This window comes from Trematomus bernacchii, unplaced genomic scaffold (genome assembly GCF_902827165.1).
Source record: "Trematomus bernacchii unplaced genomic scaffold, fTreBer1.1, whole genome shotgun sequence".
In the NCBI taxonomy this organism is placed as follows: Eukaryota; Metazoa; Chordata; class Actinopteri; order Perciformes; family Nototheniidae; genus Trematomus; species Trematomus bernacchii.
The window spans coordinates 2,782,927-2,804,109 of NW_022987524.1; the positions used below are offsets into that span (position 1 = coordinate 2,782,927).

Consider the following 21,183-nt stretch of genomic DNA (forward strand, 5'->3'; position numbering starts at 1 on the left):
GGGGAAGCAGGTGGTCTCTTCACAGGGGCTCTGACCTGCTTTTCCTCATACTATTTAATGTCCTCTATAACATCAACGTCTCCATAGCACAGGTAGATGAAAATGTCCTCAGTTCAGCGTGACTTGTAGTGGTGTGAGAAGTAGCCGTGTGAAGCCAGACAAATCTAAGCTGCAGAGGTCACAAACTGTATTTAAGTGTAATCTTGAGATACTTGTACTTTACTTGAGTATTTCCATGTTATCCTTACTTATGGCGCGTTTCCACTACACGGCCTTGCTCGGCCTCGCTCGGTATGGCTAGGCCTCGTTAGGACTGGCTCACTTTATGGCGCATTTCCATTACAGTTTAGGAACTGGGGTAGTATCTATAGTAACGCAGTGTAGGCGGAGCCGTGACGTCATTTTCAATGAGAACCCCAGAAAAACAACACAGCCGTTAGCTGTTAGCACTCAGAGCTCACAGCCCCTCATATATGTTCAGAAACTAGACAAAAGTTAAACAAGTACAAACCACAGACTGCCTGTGTCATGGCGAATACAGTCGCTGCTTTATTAATGTCTGTATAGGCCGTTGTTGTGAGTGTGGACGGTCGGAGCATACTTAGCTTAGCCAATCTCCATTTAGAAAACACGCATTTTAAAAGGTTTTTCGCCTGCCGTCTGTCTGCAGACTTGTCAAAGCATTAATTCATGGTTTTTACAAACCGGTATCAGTATGTTGTTACTTCGGCATCATTTTGAAACGTGTATTACAATTAAATCACGGTCAAATATGTCCATCTTGTTGTAGTTGTAGCCCCCTTGCCAGCGATTCTCTCTCTAGTTTAGCATACTCAGCCCGACTCAGCCTGGTTGTCTCTGGCCCCAGACCCACGATTTTATGAGGCCAGAAAAACTGTGAATTAGGACCCGCCGGCCGGTACTAGGCCAAGTGGAAACGCAACCAAAGACGGGCCGCTGACGTCACAGCCCTCTTAAACCGTGCTCCGCGCTGTAGTGGAAACGCGCCTTTATACTCCACTACAATTCAGAGGTAAATGGTGTACTTTTACTCCCCTACATGTATTTATCTGTAGTTACTTTACAGATCTGGATGAATGATGTGAAATATAATCAAGTCTTAAAGGTCCCATGTCATGCTTTTCCGGTTATTACCCGTCCCCTTGTGTGTTATGAAGGTTTTTATGTAAACGGTCTGCAGAGTCACAAACCCTCAAAGTACACCCTGTAGGGAGTAAAACTCTAACACAGAAAAGACCTGTCTATGCTGCCCCAGAACGCCTCGTTGGAGATTTCTCTTTTTCCATTGTTTACTTCTTGGGTACAGTGACGTGCCCATACCCAAATGGACCCATTGGTCCAAATGGACCAATCCGTGTAGCCGTTACGTCCGCGGAGCCGTTACGTTAAGTAAACTTCCTCACACACACACACTCTTAATCTTTTCTCAGCTGCAGCTCCGCCGATTTCTCCTCCCTGAGACGGCGGGATGCGGCGAGGCTGTGAGTCGGTGTGTGAGCACACACACAAACTCCCAGCCAGGCTGCGGGTGTGTGTGTGTGTTCGGGCTGGTTTCGGGCTGGGTTTCGCTGTGTCTCGCTGTCTCGCAGATGGCCACTGGGCTCATAGGGAGGGGGGGACAGGAGCTCCAACAAGCCGTTTAGGACAGAGTGTGAATGCACATACTATACAGAGATGCTGTATGAGAAACCAATGCGATTTTGGAAAATTGCACAATATAAATCTATTCTAGTAGACCTCAACAATGGAATTATGATCAGTAGAAATGGCCTTTAAATCAGACTTTAGTTCCACCTGGAGTAAATTCACAAGCGACCCTGCAGTATACAAAGTCATTCAAACTAGCTGCTCCTTTACCAGCTTTGAGAACACTTTCATGCATCAATATTTATAATCAAAACATATCATATAGAGTGGAGGAAATCATTATTATATTATATATATATAGTACTTGGTGGAGAAACCCTTGTTGGACAGCACAGAGGTCAGATGCTTCTTGTAGTTGGTCTCCAGGTCTGTGCACATCTCAGGAAGGATGTTGGCCCACTCCTCTCTGAAGATCCTCTCCAAATCCTTCAGGTTTTGAGGCTGATGCTTGGCATCTGGAAGCTTCAGCTCCCTCCACAGATTTTCTATGGGATTAAGGTCTGGAGACTGGCTAGGCCCCTCCCTCACCTAAATGTGATTCTTCTTTAGTGAACACACTCTCACTCCATAAACGTCCAGGAGCGACGCTTGGTCAGGGTCCCGAGGCGTGCAGTTGGGACGCTCCTAGGCTCCTTCAGCTTCATAAAGGGACGCAAATAGCTTTCAACTGATTGCAATGTATTCCCATCGGCGACGGGATTTGACGCTCATGGAAGCACGGCATTCGTTTGTGTCGGAGGCTGTTAAAGGCAATGTGAGCGTCCATTCCCATTGGATAACGGAGAATTGTACACCCGGAAGTAAGTATTCCCCTTACTGTCGATTGATTTGACAGTGATATCTGCACTACTCATCAACTCAAAAACACCAGATTATCCTTGTTAATTAAACGACATTGATAGGTTTTAGTGTGTGTACAATGCTTTTGTCACGTTTTCCCCTTCAATTCTGAGAAACAAGTTGTTTTCTATGAGTTTTGGATGGCCGAAGACATTACATTACCCACAATCCTCTGTAGCAACCATAGACTGTATAAAACAATTAAATAATACATTATTCCGAGTGTGCTTGCTTTTCTGTTTGAAAGTCATCACATAACGGCATTGTAATACACGTTTCGGCTGCATTAAATATGACATATCTGCCGTAGTTAACTCTATTTATAGAGCCCTGATGACAAGACTTCTAGACAAACAGGAACTGCTGCCAAAACTGAAAACTTGACGTGGATCTTAAATATATAAGCAATTAAACAACATCTTACATTTCTTTTCACACAATACGTCTCCTTGCAGTATCAACACTAATTCGGCTGACTTTTATATTTGATCCAATTGGTAGATAGGCTGTATTTACGCCATAACGGTACACAGCTGATAGAAAGGGACACCTACTGGTTAAAGCACGTTATTGCATTTTATAATTTTATTATTAGATATTAAAGGTGGGGTAGGTAAGTTTGAGAAACCGGCTCGAGATCGCTAGAATTTGAAAATACACAACCGGAGAAAATCTGCCACTTCCTTATAGAGCCCCTCCTCCAACACACACAAACGCGCACATGACCAATGAGGGCACGAGATAAGTTTGTGCACAGATGGAAGGCTGACAGGCAAGTAGGCCATCCAGTTATTTTAGCCAGGCCGGCTAAAATGATTGGTCGTACTTTTTACAGTATTACGGCTTCCACAGATTTTAGGGATTTTTTGTCAAAGCACTTAAGATATTCATTGCTATCGGGATGTTAAGAGCATTCCATGGAATATAACAAAAAGTGTATCTCGAGCCGGTTTCTCAAACTTACCTACCCCACCTTTAAGATTTAATAAACTATGAATGTTTCATATCTATGTAACGGGAAGAAACTCAGCTAACTGATCTTTTTTTTTTTTTTTTTTAAAAACCTCAAAGCCAATGCTGAGCCTCTGAATTAGCCACGGGCAAAACAATCTTAAGGCTGTTAGCACAGAACTCTAGCTATACCGATCAATATACTTATTGGATCTGCACAAATAAGTTTAGATAACATCCTGAGATTCCACAGATTATAGAAATATAAGGATCATCACTGAGCGATCAGAACTCGTGACAGGGGAAGCAAATACAGACAACACACAACGTAGCTTTAGGTAGCAAAACACGGAGATATGCTCACTTTAGCTGTTATTCTGATCAAAAGTCGTGTTCAATGGCATTAAAACGAGAGAAAACGCGGCTGAAGGTTAATCCATAGGTTATACCAATGTGTCTGTCACTTTGAAAAAATTATTGATAATCCATAATTCCATTTTTATGCAAACATCGGAGAAGAAAAATTAGCTGCTAATGGTAGCCACCAGAGGTTAGCGCAGCTTCCGGTTTTTCTACGCGTCACTATCACTCCTTATTTGGTAACGTGTGTGTGTGGAACTTTCCCTCGATTCCATTGGCTCTGACGGTTAGCAAGAGATGTCAATCATCAAAATCGACCAAGGGGGGCCAGAGATAGGTCAAATCCACCCAAATGACCCCAGAAGTGGGTTTTCTTTGCTAAATCTCTCTAAAAAGGTCAAATGTCACTTGTTTTGCATCAATCTTGATACAGGGTACTTATTATATGTTGTACTTTGGATTCCTAAAGCTTTTAGTCTACTAACCCATCATCCAAGGGTAGTTTTCACTATAAGTAAAAAAGAATATTTGGACGGACACTATAATTTACAGTTTTTTACTATGTTCAATCTGAATTTTCTTTAAAATAAAAAAACATCTATATTGATTCTGACTTCTCTACATCCAACTCACAGGTTTATCATTACTTTGAGAAAAAAGATTATTAATCTTCCCCTTTTAGAAGTGTAGTTATGGTCATTTGTTCTGGGAATGTCAATTTCGAGCCTGAGACCTGAAAAACAGGCTTGGGGCCACAAAAACCATTAATCATCACCACATTTCATTTAACACCCTTTGAAACTGTAAATATTGTATCAGACTACTGGTATACATGAAAAACTGCAGTAAATATACAAAGAATAGACACTGAACATGTATTGCGTGTGCCAGATGTGATCCATGTGGGGGGATGGGCACATAAGAGCGGGACATGTGTCAAATTGTTCTGTGTGTGTTTGTGTGTGCCAGGTGTGATTCACATGGGGGGATTGGGCACATAAGGGGGGAACACATCTAGTGTGTGTGTGTGTGTGTGTGTGTGTGTGTGTGTGTGTGTGTGTGTGTGTGTGTGTGTGTGTGTGTGTGTGTGTGTGTGTGTGTGTTGTGTGAGATCTGGATGGTTACTAATTCCTTTTCTTTATGGCGGTCATTTTTGACCGGCAACACCATGGGTCATCCAAAATTCAAAGAAAGTGGTGATCAGCAATTGTATATGTTCAAATGTCTACTGTGAAGGATATCATAAAGCCTTAATGCAATTGAATGTAAAACAAAAAAGTTATGATTGATGAAAGTAGTAAATCGGTCAGATTTGACCCGAAGACAACAGGAGGGTTAAATCCATGCAGGTATGTGGTGCAGTGACCTGCCTGTAAGGTCAATGGAATTGGGCTAGTATCAAAGGCAGATTTACACACATGAACCCAATGGAGATACCTTCCTTCACCATTCAGTTGGGTGGTTGCACAATGACTAGCAGATTGGTCAGAGAACCATATGCTTCATATTTTATATGCATAGGCCTACAAGTAAATAACATTTCGCTTTTTTGTTTCCCTTGCAAGGTTAATGTCATGACATTTGGTACTCATATATTGCCACATTTGCCAAATGAGTCCCTGACTTTTCCTGATGCGCCACAAGCAGGGATCCATCAGGATGAATTATATTACTATTAGTGATGCTATGACTTCATTTCTCACAATCATCAGGTCAAAATGTCAATTTTTATATTTCTTAGATATATGTAATATTGTAGTGTGGCTTTCTATCCACTCTCCCAAAACTCAGTACTTCTTGAAAGTTCCTCCACCCTACTGATCAGGCCTGTTTCTAGACATGAATGTAGAGAATGTAGAGAAGCCTATAGATAGTGTTCTACCATAACAATGTAAAAAAATGATTTTCATTGAAAACAGTGAGAAATAATTGAATCATCAAAGTAAAAAACAGAACAAATAAATAAAATAAAAAGAGGGAAGCAGAGGTGTTCTCTGGTGACAACTGAATCAATGAGTCCATGAATCCAGAGTGTGTCTGCTTCCCAGCATATCTGCCCCATCTGTTTGAATGCCTGGACCCAGAGGGAGGATGGAGGCAGATAAAAGGGTGAGGGGAGACATCAGGACGCAGTCCTCACTCTGCTCCACTGTGATGCAGCCTGAGGATGACGATGGCCGCCCATGTGCCAGTTCATCCATCCAACATGTTGGTGTGGATGGCTCCAAATAATGGTTCACACATACAGGCAGCTGCGGGGGGGTGAAGGTCCTTTTTTGAGGTACACATTGTTTTCTTCCTGTGATGGTGCACACAGGCCAAACAAAGTTTCACACTGAACCTTGATGATCCCTGTGTGTCCTCCCTGATGCCTGGTCCTGCTGAGAGAACAGGGCTCTGACGGTAACTCATGCTCCCCAGAGGATTGACTCCATTGGTAGTGTTGACCTTGTGGGCTTTCCATGCAGCATACTATGTAACATACAATGTAACATGCTGCTGAACACAACATTGATGCCAGCTGTAAATCCAGTGGAATGATGTGTGGTGCCCTCTTAATGACTAACATACAGTTGATATAAACAGAAAAGGATTGCACAAACAGGGATATCTCATGCAGTAAGCTGCTTATGAATCCATTAGCGTATTTGTATCATCTGGAGTACAGACTGTGACCTTGGCAGCGGGGGGTGTGTGTGTGTGATCTGCTCAACCCGGTATCACGGCAAGACGTGAACATGTGACGATCTACCATGCTGGGAGACGTGAATATGTCACGGTTTCGTCCCTTCAAACATGACAGTTACACGGTATTGTTAACATGGCCCAGAGCCGTATAATAGAATCTATCTATATGGCGCTGACATGGCCCAACCAGTGGAGAAATACCCGGAAGTGCCTAGCAAATGGTCTACCGCGCCTATTGGTCGGTTTTTATTGTCAAAATGAGATGTTTTTAATTTATTTTTTAATCGTCACACTTGATTTCGCCGATTTTCTTGTTGCCCTAGCTGGTCGACACCTCTTTTAGCAGAAACAAAGGCTACATTAATGTATTAAATCGATGTTAATCCATGTGTGTGGAGGTGAGGATGTGGAATTAACGGACGTGACGTTGTGCGATTGCGTTGCCAGGCAACGCAATTTACAAACTCTTCAACTACAACCCTAATTATATTTAAAAACATTTTAGAAGGTCTCACGAAATACTTTAATGTAAATTAAAATGTAAATGTGAAGGGGTGTGTGTAATATGGTGATTGACATTATTCACCCACGGATCTATGGGTGGGGGGTATTGTTCCGCACGGACATTTTAGTTAAACGGACTTACTGTTGATGTGAAATCCGAAAAAAAATACGTTATACACCATAACGGTGCACAGCTGATATAAAAGGACTTGTCGTTTTTAAAGATATTTGTGATTTTCTTTGAATATAAGAATGTAAATACTGAGTTGAGAGAATAGTCAGGGGATTTGGGTGATGGGAGACACATCTATGGATTCACAATTTCAATAGCTTACTGTTAAATGACGGATATACCTTTCTGTCTGATGTTTTACAAATCAGATATTATAAGTAAAACATGTGAAATAATATAGCAATATCCTGTACAATTATGTGAAAACATGAATAAAACTACACATCTTCAGATGTTATACATACACAAGTGTCCTACACTAATAATACAAAGTTATTATGGCTGTGTGTACCTTGTGTGCACCGCCTAGTGGTTAAAGCACGTTATTGAATTAGTTGTGTATATGATATGTCAATGATCCTTAGAAAATCTTGAAATCTTGAAAGGGATGTGCAAAATAGCCATTATATACAGTCTTTCATTAACTATTAGTAGAGAATAACGAGTAATGAATATACTTTATAGGGATCTGCAGATAAATGTTTAGTCTTCTCAAGCAGCAACTATCAAATATCTCTCCTGATTGTTGGCACTTGACAATCACCTTTCCCTGAATTTTACTCAGGTGTAACTAAAGCCTGATTTAAGGGTTGTTTATATTTCACATCATTAATCAGAATCTGCAAAGTAACTAAAATAAATGTAGTGGAGTAAAAATACCAGGTTAACCTCTGAATTGTAGTGGAGTAGAATTGCTGTTTTGTTTAGTAATGGATATTGAATATGGAATAAAGGTTTTGACAAGACCTGGTGTAACAATAATCAAAAAGGACATTAAAAGAGCTCCAGATGTCAATGATCTAAACAAAACAGCACACCTGAAATGTATATTTAAATACTTTATTAAGGGCAGTGAATTAGTTTTTTCTGTATGTTTTTCAAATCAGTGTTATACAGTAAGTGTCATAGACAGTGTTACATTGCTATTATTATCCTTAAAATATATATAAAACAAAACCATTTATGATCTTTTTTTTTGGGTGGTTTACTAATGACAGTTAATTCTGTTTCTGCTATTGATGGTTTCATTTTTGTGAAAAATAATAAAATAATAAAATTAAATAACGTGCTTTAACCACTAGATGTGCCTTTCTATCAGCTGTGCACCGTTATGGTGTAAATACAGGCTATCTACCAATTGGATCAAATATAAAAGTCAGCCGAATTAGTATTGATACTGCAAGGAGACGTATTGTGTGAAAATAAATGTAAGATGTTGTTTAATTGCTGATATATTTATGATCCACGTCACGTTTTCAGTTTTGGCGGCAGTGCTTCCTGTTTGTCCAGAAGTCTTCTCATCAGGGCTCTATAAATACAGAACTACGGCAGATATGTAATATTTAATGCAGCCGAACCGTGTATTACAATGCCGTTATGTGATGACCTCCAAAGAGAAAAGCAAGCAAACTCGGAATAAAGTATTATTTTATTTTTTTTAAATGTTTTCGGATTTTACATCAACAGGAGTCCGGTTAACTAAAATGTCCGTGCGGAACAATACCCCCAACCCATAGATCCGTGGGTGAATAATGTCAATCACCACATTACACACATTCCTTCACATTTACATTTTAATTTACATTAAAGTATTTCGTGAGGCCGTCTAAAATGTTTTAAAATATAATTAGGGTTGTAGTTGAAGAGTTTGTAAATTGCGTTGCCTGGCAACGCAATCGCACATCGTCACGTCCGTTAATAGGCTACATGCACAGTCACTTCCGCATTGTGCGTAGTACTGCCCAACTGTTTCCGGTACAACAACAACAACGGCGACGTTCTACACCCGGTGTCTACAAGAGCTCCTGAAATTGAAAATTAGCGATGTTCATCGCATTTGCAGGACGACTAAAGCCCCAGCCAGCAAACTCGATAAAGGCTTCAAATTATATGCTGCGTCATATATACACAACTATGAAGGTAAGAAGGTAACAGGTACTAACCAGCTAGCTTATGCTACAGGTTACGCTAACGTCAGCTGTCAAAAGCTAGGTAACGCCAGAGCCCTATAGTAGAACTACTATTATACTACTACTACTACTACTATAGTAGACTACTATAGGGCTCTGGGTAACGCTATGTACTGTTTCTGGTGTTAATTCTTTAAAACATTAGCCATTTTACTCAAAAATACTATCGTTTAATAGCCTTATAGCCTAGCCAACTAAAGGTTGTCTTGTTGTTAGCCACACTGCATAATGGTATCAGCTTTTGTAAAGCAATGTTGCCATAGATGTTTTGACGTGAGTATAGATCTAACGCTGTTGCTCTGTTTTTCTTCATTCAGTGTCCAATAAAGACAGGCTGACAGGGCAGGTCAGCGTGAGAGCCTTGTGCTACAGGTCAATGAGGAAGAGCGAGACAGCACACAGTTTGAGTGTAGGCAGGCAGCATTGACACTGTGTTCCCCCCTGTTTATTGAGTTTCAGTTCAGTTAAGCATTAGTTTACCTTAAGGGAATCTCAACAGTGTCCTACTTCTCCCTGCTTTATCACAGCTGATTGGTCAGATATTATTACATTGATTATGGATGTGTAAGTTTGGGGGTTCAAATATATAGTCAAAACTGCTTTAATACAATTTTCAAGGCATCTTAGTTTCCAAAGAAGGTTCATTGTGGTATTGTAGGGTTAGAGGGTAACACTAAGCATTCAGGAATACATGCTTCTTCTAGGATAATGGGTCAGTAAAAATAACCAATAATTCTACTCATAACCTCCTGGCTCATTTACCACAAGTGAGGTTACTAATCACTAGTATTTCTTCTCTCTTTTTTAGATAACGCTTCGTGATTCATCACCAGTGGTGCTCCTGTGTTGCAGGAACTGTTTTGTGCAATCACACAGTAGCATTGCTGTTCCAAACGGCACACTACACTGAACTGAACATGCCAGTTGTGCCGCCTGTGCATAGCTGTACTGAATCGGAACAGCAATGGCACAAGCCGCGAACAATGGTAATTTCAATAAGGTTCAAATACTTCTTTCACAGAGTTTTTGTTTTAAAGTGACTCAACTAACAGTATTTGTCTTTTCCTTAAGGGTGTGAAGCCAGGGCCCATCAACTCCATGGTCTTCACCAAGCCTGTACCAAATAGGATGGTGCAGACTGGAGTAAGGTAATTTTAGCTGAAAAATTGTGTTTCCTGTGTTTTTTTAAATTCATAATGCTATTCTGGTGCTGTATTCCTTACCTTTATTGTCACATTAATGTGCTATATTGTCTTTGCCATTCTTTGTAGGAGTGGATTCTACAGAGGCATGGTGGGGCCATTACCAGATCCCTGCCTGTTCAGAGTTACGGAGGCATACTCAGCATTCAGCATTGAAGACAGACCGCTTGTGACCACAATGAACATGAGACCCTTGTGGAAAGTGCCTTCGGGATGGTGCAGGAGGGCAGTGTTCTGTCTTATCAGATGCCTGCTTTGACGTCTCGGTACACCACACTTCACACTGACACACCACCAACACCCCACTTGCCCACATGTTTTTGATATATATTGTTTGTCACATTTCATATGTAAATAAATATACAATTGTATTTAAAAAGACAATAAAGTGAAGTGATTTTTTGTAATTAATAGTAAATCATTGCATTTGTAAGAAATCATCAACACATTGTAATTTGCAATTTACCATTTATTCAAACAAAACACTAGTGTGTGTTAGGCAACACGGGATTACGGTGTGCTCACCCAGCTTAATCACAGCTACCTGCACAGGTGTCATCATCTTGTCTTATTTCACCCATTTCTTGACCAGTGCTTTGTTCTGATAGTTTGACAGCATACATGCTACTGCAAACAGTTGGTTGATGTTGTAGGCATGGGACAGGAGGATGACATCATCAAAAAGCTTGTTCTCTTTTATCCTCCTAATGACACGCTCCACATGAACCCTCAGTCTGGCAATGGCCTGTGTCTCCCTCACCTGATAGGCTGGCATTTGCTTCTGCTGTGACAGAAAAGGTGGGCAGTACACCTTGCATTTGCAGCAATCGCTGATCAGGAAGCCCTTATCTACCATCACTGCCATGTTTTCAGTCAACAACGCAGCTATTCCAGATTGTTTGAAAATCTCCTTGTCGCTGACAGAACCACCATACAGACTGGAAACAAATGTCACTGCGCCATGTGGGGCTATGCCAACCAGGGCTTTCATGGTGCAGTGAGATTTGTATGTGGAATACATTTCACTTTGGAGGAGGAGTGAGGATGGTGTTTGACACCTCAGCTCTGTGCAATCCAGGATCACCTGTGTGTCTGGGAAATCTTTGAATGCCTCTGGGAGGTGGGCTTGAACTTCTGCAGGTGTAAGCCAGATGCACTGTGACCCCAATAAAGTTGTAAGAAAACTTGTCCATGTTGCAATGATGCGGCTCACAGTGGACTGGTGTACGTTGAAGCGGTTTGCAAGGTCCCTCTCTTTCAAACCCACCGACAGGAAGCATAGAAAAAGAAAGAACTCGTCAATTGGCTGAAGCAGCTGTCTCTGGAAGATAAAAACAAAAAAAGGTTACTGTATTAATGTCATGAGTGTAGCACACTGGGAAAAACATGAAGTTGTTTTAGTTCTCTGATGTATTCAAAAAGGATTGAGTACTTTAGCCTTTTAGCCTACACAAAAGCAATGAAATGTCGGAGAAACATTTTCCCTTCAGTTTGTGTTTAGATTGTGTGTTAAAAGAAACGTAGCCTACCGTTGATGGACGTGCGTGTGTAACCACTTCTTCATTCCTCTTGGCAGCTGATATCGCTCTTGTAACACGAACCATTTTATGAATTGAAGGCTCAATCAAAGACCAGAAGGCCATCAGGTGGTTATAGCTCGGGAATCTGTTCACAAAAGACACATGTCAGTCATTAATTGACAGTAAATACAATCGTGTTAACTGTAACACATGGGCTAATGTTTTCCTCTTGTTTGCTATAATACATTACAATTCAAACTGATTAAGAAGGCACTTGGTGCAGGTATAGTAATCTACAGCAGTAAAATGTAACAACTACATTAAAGCAGCAGTAATAATAATCTAAAACATACAGGGAACATTTTACACACAATGACTACTTTTACTCTTCATTCTTAAGTGTGCAACTGGGGGAAACACAGTGGATATTGACATACTTTTACTTTGGTAAGGTTTTGAAGATTTCCACTTGTAGTAAAGTATTATCAGTATGTTGTTAGTATTAGTATGTTTTACTCCACCACATTTAGTTAACCTTCATAGTTTCTAGTTACTTTTTATATATGAAAACACATGATTTATGATTCTACATGTTCAGTTCAGGAGTATTTTAAAACCATAGTATTTGTACTTATACTTCAGTTAAGTTGACAAAAAACACACTGGACGCTGCACTAGGTCAGAAACCAGAGGAGACTGAACTCCACCACAGACGGACCACTTTTGGTCAAAATGTCCTCTCCGTTAACACAGGGGTATCTCCTCTTGCACTTTATCTAGCACTTTTATCTTCTCTTGCACTTTATATGTCGTAGCTGCTATATTGTACTGCCATGTGGTAAATACTTGTGTATGCTGCTCTTGCTCTTTTGCACTTTTTGCATATCATGTATTTTGTTTTTACCATGTTTGTAAAATGTAATTTTCTTAAATGTTTAATGTGAGGGACTGCGGATGGAAATTAGCTCAAAGCTAAATCTGGCACTGTTACGCTTGATACATTTTAATGTTGTAAGTGTTCATTACTGTGCATTGTCCCTGCCAAATAAACGATTAAATAAATAAAATATCCCAACACTGCATGCATATAGTCAGCGGTCACACGGCAGGTAAACAGGATTCTTTATAAGCTAACCCATCTCAAAAACTTGGATAGAATTGAGACAAAACATTACCTGGTATAGAATCGGATGTTGTCGTCGGAGCCAGCAAACCGCTGTAAGCAAAACTCTCGCTGGACTCTTAACTCCTGCAGTTGCTTCTGCAGATCCTCCACTGTTTTGGAGTTGTCTTCTGTAGCTTGAGAGGACATGTCCAGTGAAGCTGGTTCAGGGGTTGAGCAGTAATCATGGTCACGGACATCGATGTGCTCTTCCTGCTCCTCCCGAGAGACTGGTTCAGTGGGCCGCTCCCTTCTCTCCCAAACACTAGCCCGCTGTGTTTGAGCAGTAAAGTGATTCCACTCAAACAGAGTTGGTACAGCACCTTTCACAAGCCTCCTACGGCCATCAAGGGTTTTTGGCTCTATTAGTTGATCCGTAGCGAAGTGACGACTGCAGACCTTGGAGTGAGAGGATATTGTAAAGTTATCGCGCCGTATTTTTACCAGCCACTGTCTTCGCAGCTCGAGTTCGGTTGGAAAGCCATGGAAACTTAGGACGCCGTTGAATTTAGCTGACGCCGTACAAAGTGGGACACAGCAGTGCTCGGAGTAGTTATTCACTTGTCTTTGCAAATGTTCCGTTTTGAAAATCTTCCGCCGACTCATATTTAAACCATAGATTTAAACAGTAAAACCTTTGTGGACGATCTCCCGCTCAGCTACGCAGACCGGAAGTAAACCGGAAGCAGCCGAGCAGTATTACGGCTAAGGCGGAAGTACGTCTCAGACCCTAGTGCATGTAGCCTATTCCACATCCTCACCTCCACACACATGGATTAACATCGATTTAATACATTAATGTAGCCTTTGTTTCTGCTAAAAGAGGTGTCGACCAGCTAGGGCAACAAGAAAATCGGCAAAATCGAGTGTGACGATTAAAAAATAAATTAAAAACATCTAATTTTGACAATAAAAACCGACCAATAGGCGCGGTAGACCATTTGCTAGGCACTTCCGGGTATTTCTCCACTGGTTGGGCCATGTTAACAATACCGTGTAACTGTCACGTTTGAAGGGACGAAACCGTGACATATTCACGTCTCCCAGCATGGTAGATCGTCACATGTTCACGTCTTGCCGTGATACCGGGTTGGATCTGCTTGGACAGCTAATAGTGACAGCTAATTCAGAGCTCCTCAGTCTGAACTAAAGCGTGTTCTGATGAACTCCGCCTCACTGAGAGGATTATTTACCTCCTCACAGGTGTGTAATCAGGTGCCTGTGTGACAAGATAATTGTTTCTTCCCCTTTGTTTGTTTGTTGAAGAAAGGACACTGCTTTGATCCGGTGGATGATGTTACCGTTGTGTTTTCGTGATAAAGGAAGGGAGAATATAATGAAGCATCAATATGTGATCAGTTTGCTGACTGGATCATTACAGTCCGACCGTGTAGTAGACTGACAATGTTAAGAGGATGTGTCTTTATTCGTAAATAACCATCAGTGAAGAGGACGAGCACTCATTAGTCAGTTCAATTTACTAACATTAGAAATGAACTGCACCTAGACACTGTGTGTTAGACACTGTTGCCACCTAGTGACACCGGAAAGAGGACCGCTGGATTGATCTCTGTTTTGTTCAAGTGGCAACCTCTATGCCTGAAAGGTGAAGCCAATCCAGAAGTGTCTTAAAGCTGCCTTCTTTCTAATGAGGGGGACCCTCCCCTGGATGAAGAAGTCTTGTCGTTTAAAGTTTAGAAAAAAATGACCTGGCTTCTCACTTGATTAATTACCTCAGTTCAAGGTTGTGGTTAAGCTGCATTCACATGACAAGTGGTAAAATGGGCGTTGCACAGTGTTCAGAATCACGAAAACGGACTGTTTTCACCGCCCAACCTCGGGGAGAGCAAAGAGAAAATCATTTGAATGCAGTTTTATATGGTATCAATCACTGGTTCAATAATATTTGTTAATACAACATGTCCATTTCGTTTTTATCTCATAACTTTAACCCTTACACTGTGGGTTTTCAGTTAATGAAAGTTAATGTAACATTTTGACCCCCTTATATATTTTGTGCTCAGTTTGCTTGTACTCTGCTCAACCCTCTGGCTTCAAATAACACGATGGAAAGGGGAAAGGCCAGTGGCGAAACTGATGAGGGTGTTGTGGGCATACTCCACCCACAGGAGTTGTTTTGACCAGGCCGTTGGATGATCGGACACCATGCAACGGAGAGTGGTCTCCATCTCCTGATTCTTCCGTTCGGTCTGGCCGTTGGCCTGTGGGTGGAAACCGGAGGTGAGACTGACAGTCGCCCCGATCAGTTCACAAAATTCTCCTTAGCTGACGGGATCTTAGGCAGGGGTATGAAATGAGCCAATTTACTAAACCGGTCTAGCACCGTCAAAATGGCAGTATGTCCGTGGGACGGTGGTAGACCAGTCACAAAGTCCAGAGAAATATGTGACCAAGGGCGACACGGGACTGGTGACGGATGAAGGAGGCCAGCAGGCGCCTGGTGAGAGGGTTTGTGCCGATTGCAAGGCGTTCACAAACTCCCGGGCAGGACCATCCCTCGGGTACGTTGAATCCCAGGATGGCAGGAAAGTCTGGAGCTGTGAGCCCACTGAAGCACCTCAGCCCTAAAAAATTGAGGCACAAACAACCGGTTGGGAGGACAAGAACTAGGACCGGGTTGGTCCACCAAATCGGTTTTAACCCTCTCCTCAATCTCCCAAGCGAGGACACCGATCACTCGAGGAGCAGGGAGAATAGTGTCCGGGATACCGCAGGTGTCTCAGGCGGTAGGAGAGGAAAAAGTTAAACCGGGTGAAAAATAACGACCACCTGGCTTGCCGGGAATTAAGTCTTTGTGCCGACCTGATATATTCCAGGTTCTTATGGTCGGTCCAAACCTGAAATGGTAGTTCTGTCCCCTCAAGCCAGTGTCGCCACTCCTCCAACGCCAACTTGACTGCTAGAAGCTCCCGGTTCCCCACGTCATAGTTTCTCTCCGCCGGACTCAATCTTCTCGAAAAGAAAGCACAGGGGTGAAGCTTCTGGTCCTTACCAGAACATTGCGACAGGATGGCCCCCACCCCTACGTCAGAAGCATCCACCTCCACCACCAACTGTCCAGCGGGGGCTGGTACTTGTAGGATAGGAGCCGACGTAAACTGGCCCTTGAGGTCCTGAAAAGCCTCCTCGGCTGCAGGGGGTTAGGGTTAGAAACAGCGTCTGAGGCAGGGGCGTCGCCTGGACCTGAAAACATTCGGGGCTTAGCCCACAGTGGCGGCGGCACTACAGTGGCATTTTTTACTGCAACACTCCCCACACGCACACACACAGTACACCCGCGACTGTTAGCGACTGTTAGCGCGAGCTCCGCGCTGTAGTGGAAATGCGCCATAATGGCGCATTTCCACTACAGCGCGGAGCTCGCTTTAAGCGTGCCGTGTCGTGCCGTGCCCGTTTTTGGTTGCGCTTCCACTAGGCCTAGTTACGGCCCGGCCCGGGGCCACTTTTTCACCTCTTTTCTGGCCCGACAAAATTGTGGTTCTATCGGGGCCAACAAACAGGGCTGAGTCGGGCTGAGTATGCTAAACTAGAGAGAGGAGCGCTGGCAAGGGGGCTACAACTACAACAAGATGGACATATTTGACCGTGATTTAATTGTAATACACGTTTCAAAATGATGCCGAAGTAACAACATACTGATACCGGTTAGTAAAAACCATGAATTAATGCTTTGTCAAGTCTGCAGACAGACGGCAGGCGAAAAACCTTTTAAAATGCGTGTTTTTCTAGATGGAGATTGGCTAAGCTAACGCAGTATATGCTCCGACCGTCCACACTCACAACAACGGCCTATACAGACATAAATAAAGCAGCGACTGTATTCACCATGACACAGGCAGTCTGTGGTTTGTACTTGTTTAACTTTTGTCGAGTTTCTGAACAGATATGAGGAGCTGTGAGCTCTGAGTGCTAACAGCTAACGGCTGTGTTGTGTTTCTGGAGTTCTCATTGAAGATGACGTCACGGCTCCGCCTACACTGCGTTACTATAGTAACTACCCCAGTTCCTAAACTGTAATGGAAGCGCAGCATGAAGTGAGTCGGCCCTGTTAAGGCCCAACGCGGCCAAGCCGTACCGAGCCGTACCGAGTGTGGCCGAGGCCGACCGTGTAGTGGAAATGCGCCATAATGAAGGCTCGATAATCAGCTCACGGCATATAGGCAGGGGTAAAGTGGTATTTTTTATGAGTGGGGGGCTCACCTCCTCGTGGGGGGTCCGGGGGGATGCTCCCCCGGGAAGATTTTTTTTTTAAATATTGAAGTTAAATGCATCAATCTGGTGCACTTTGAGAGCAAAATGAAGAGATCTATGGATACCTCTCTCAACACCCATATGAAGCAGAACTGTAAACAGATGTACTTTTTCTTTATGGATATTTTACTAATCACTCCGCTTTTAAACTCTATTCTTGTTTTACTGCCATATAGTATTTCATAACTGTTTTTCCTTTATTCTCTTTTTTTTAATAACTATAATGATCATATGAAGGTGTGCCGCGGAAATAATCTTTTGAACAATTTGTGACCAAACCGTTTGAGACCCACTGAGATAACTTAGACTAAAGTTAACTATCTAAACACTCAGAGAGTCCTTTAGCTCACCTGAGTCTCTCAGTCTGAGAGGAGAGGACTCTCCTCCAGCTTCTTGTGGAACAAACAGCTCCTTATGTCCGTTAGTGCAGCTAGCTAACCAGATGCTAACAACACGGTCCATGCTGACACCGGTCTCTCCCTCCCCCTCTCTCCCTCTCTCCCCCTCTCTCTCTCTCTCACATGCGCTATTGCCACACACACACACAGAGCCGAGCTTGAATGACACACGTTTATTTCCATGCAACTCTCTGATTGGTCTGGTGTCATGCCTCTGTTGCATTCACTGAACACGGGAAATTACAGTGCTGCCGTCCTCTCTTGTGTCATGATGAGGTTCACGTAAAGCACGGTTAATGTATTATATTATTGAGGGAGAATTGTCCGGGGCTACAGAAAAAACATTCGGGGCTAAAGCCCCGGATGCCCAGGCCAGGCGACGCCACTGGTCTGAGGGCTTCTTAACATTTAACAAACTATGAATGTGTCATACCCACCTAACGGGATGAAACTCAGCTAACTGACGATACGAACCATTTTTACCGAAACAAAACACAAGTCTCACAAGAAGCGTCTAAATGAGCCCTGAGCGAAAAAATTGTAACGCACTTAGCATAGAACTCACGGTAGAAATATTTATCTGCACAAACAAGATATATATAGAAAGCTGAGATTCCACAGATTCTAGCGGTATAAGTATCATCACTGTGCGACCAAAACTCACGGCAGCTCAGGCAAACCCAGACAACGCACAGCATAGCTTTACTGAGCCAAGACGGCAAATAGTCTTACCTTTGCTGTTTTTCTGATCAAAAGTTGTGTTCAATGGCATTAAAACGAGAAAAACGTTGCTGCAGGTTAATCCAATGTGTCTGTGTCACTTTGAAATGATTACTGATAATCCATCCTTCCATTTTTGTCAAAAACGGAGATTTCATATTAGCTGCTATTAGCTGCTATTAGAGCCACAACCCAGCTTCCGGTTTTGGGCAAACTGCTTGCGCATCATTCTCACTCCTCAATGGAAATGTTTAGATGGATTTAGGAACTTCCCCTCGATTCTATTGGCTCTAACGGTTCAAACAAAATTAACCGAGGGGGGCCAGAGATATGGCAAATCCACCCAAATGACCCCAGAAGTGTTTTTTTTTGTTGCTAAACCTCTCTAAAAAGGTCAAATGTCACTTGTTTTGCATCAATCTTGATATAGGGTACTTATTATATGTTATAGTTTGGATTCCTAAAGCTTTTAGTCTACTATCCCATCATTCAAGGGTGGTTTTCAATATAAGTAATGGTTTTCTTTTGGACGGACACTATAATTTAAAATGTTTTACTATGTTCAATCTGAATTTAATTCTGAGGGAGAGGTTAAAAAGAGAAGTAAGAGGTGGAGCAATAAAATCTGCAGCTATCTTTAAAAAGAAAGGTTCTACGTTGTCCGGGCCAGCCGGTTTCTTAGGATCTAACTTAGATAATGCTTCATGAACAACATTTACAGTAAAAGGAGTAAAACTGAAAGGGTTTTCCAGACCACATTGTTCAGAGTCACGGATTGGGGTGTTCACAGAAGCAGAGTTAGTGACAGAATCAAACAGAGAGCCACAGGACACAAAATGCTCATTAAAACAATTTAACATGGTGGCCCTGTCTGATATAGAGCCAGATGCTGTGGTAATGCACGGAGGTAGCTCATTACGGATCTCACCGGTGGATATCGATTTTATGGCTTTCCAAAATTTCCTATGATTATTTAGGTTTTCTGTGGTAACTGACAGATAATAGTTAGACTTAGCACTTTTGACATGTGAAGTGAAGCTATTCCTTAGCTGCCTAAAACGCAGCCATTCTACCTCTGAGCCTGATTTCCTAGCCTTTGCCCAGGCCTTGTTTCTCTCATGTAGGAGACTAGATAAGTCAGCAGAAAACCAAGGATTGTCTCGTCCCTTTACTCTAAATGTACGCAGGGGTGCATGTCTATCAATGATCTCCATAAAACCAAGATACAAATAAGACCATGCAGTTTCTACATCAGCACACAGATCGATTTTTCCCCAATCAAACCCAAACAGATCATGTACAAAACCCTGCTCCACAAAATGTTTTTTGTCTCTCTTACTGATAATGCGAGGTTTAACCTTTTGGACCTTAGTGTCCCTAATTGTGGCTACAGCACAGTGGTCACTCACATCATTCGCAAATACTCCCACAGATGAGTATTTATAGGGAACATTAGTTAGAATGAGATCAATTAGGGAGGATTTATTAGGGGACTTAATGTTAGGGCGAGTAGGACTTATTCTTAACATAAATGGCAACTCCACCACCTTTATTAGGCCGGTCTGAACGATACACATTATTACCATTTAAGGCAATGTCAGAGGCCAAAATAGATTTATTTAGCCATGTTTCTGATAAAACAATGACGTCAGCGTCAGTCGAGCTTGCCCAAATGCCACAATCTAGTTTACCTAACGCACATTCAAGTGGATGAAACCCAACCCAGACCTAGCTTTAAAATCAGCAGGAGTAGCGATCTGACTACTACTACTGGGCGGACCAGGGTTAGGTTGAACATTTCCTGACAGTAATAACAACAACAAAAACAGGCATCTTTTCCTCTTAAACGACACACATACATTGTCATCTACTTTAGAATCACCGGAAAGGTCTGCGAGAGTTTGATTAGAGTTTAAGAAGCAGTCCTGAAGTACCATCATCGCAGGCAAACAAAAAAGACAAACATATTTTATCGAGCAGATTGTCTGCGACAAGGCAACCGGTAACTGTTTGTGTAACACATCCGATCCTTTGCAGGGGATGCCTACTGCGGGTGGCAGAACAGACCTGAATCCAGTAGACTTCTCAGGATGACTAGAGATCTTCTCATAGTCCAGAACAGTTAACAGGCACAGCAGAATCCCGATATGGGCCATTTTCCCAGACCAGCACACAGTATCCGCGATGATCCTGGGGCAAAAATCCTATTCCTCACAGCAGCAAAAGACAGGCGAAAGCAGCAGCGTGGAAGCGCTCCGGTCTCTCCGTGGTATCCCCGGGGTAAAAGGTCTCCTCAGCAAAGCAGCACACGACACTGCAGCACACGACAGGTGGGAGCAGGCCTCCGCAACAGCAGAACCAGGACAGGTGGAAAGCAGGCCCCAGCCGCGGCAAATCCTCCTCCGCACAACAGCACACGCCCGGTGGAAGCAGGCCCCAGCCCGAAGCGTGGAGCCACTCCGTCTCACCGCGATGTCTCCGGGATAAAATCCTCCTCAGTACAGCCGTACTCTACAGGTGGGAGCAGGCCTCCGCAGATCGTAGATGATCTGATTGTGGTTTCAGTAGTGTGTAGGATTCAGGCCTCTGTCTGTCGGTCTGTCGGCTAGCCTTTGACGATATATCCAATCGTATTTACATTGAATACCCGTCTTTAGCCACACAAAGTAATGTTATATCGTTATTAGAAGTTACCA

General features: G+C 42.6%; 1 protein-coding gene across 1 annotated transcript; it reads right to left on the bottom strand.

Annotated features, from left to right (window-relative positions):
* Positions 1-10,913: 10,913 nt before the first annotated feature.
* Positions 10,914-13,677, bottom strand: LOC117473697. Its single transcript, XM_034119450.1, has 3 exons — positions 13,111-13,677; positions 11,945-12,080; positions 10,914-11,736 (listed from the first exon to the last, which is right to left on the bottom strand). Exons 1-3 carry the CDS (start codon positions 13,245-13,247, stop codon positions 10,984-10,986), a joined length of 1,026 nt encoding a protein of 341 aa, XP_033975341.1. The 5' UTR covers positions 13,248-13,677; the 3' UTR covers positions 10,914-10,983.
* Positions 13,678-21,183: the final 7,506 nt, after the last annotated feature.

Coding starts and splice junctions, on each gene's coding strand:
- LOC117473697 (XM_034119450.1), bottom strand. CDS start 13,247: ATGTCCTCTCAAGCTACAGAAGACAACTCCAAAACAGTGGAGGATCTG. Junction 12,081..13,110: donor AACATCCGATTCTATACCAG/GTAATGTTTTGT, acceptor TTTTGTGAACAG/ATTCCCGAGCTATAACCACC. Junction 11,737..11,944: donor CACACGCACGTCCATCAACG/GTAGGCTACGTT, acceptor TTTATCTTCCAG/AGACAGCTGCTTCAGCCAAT.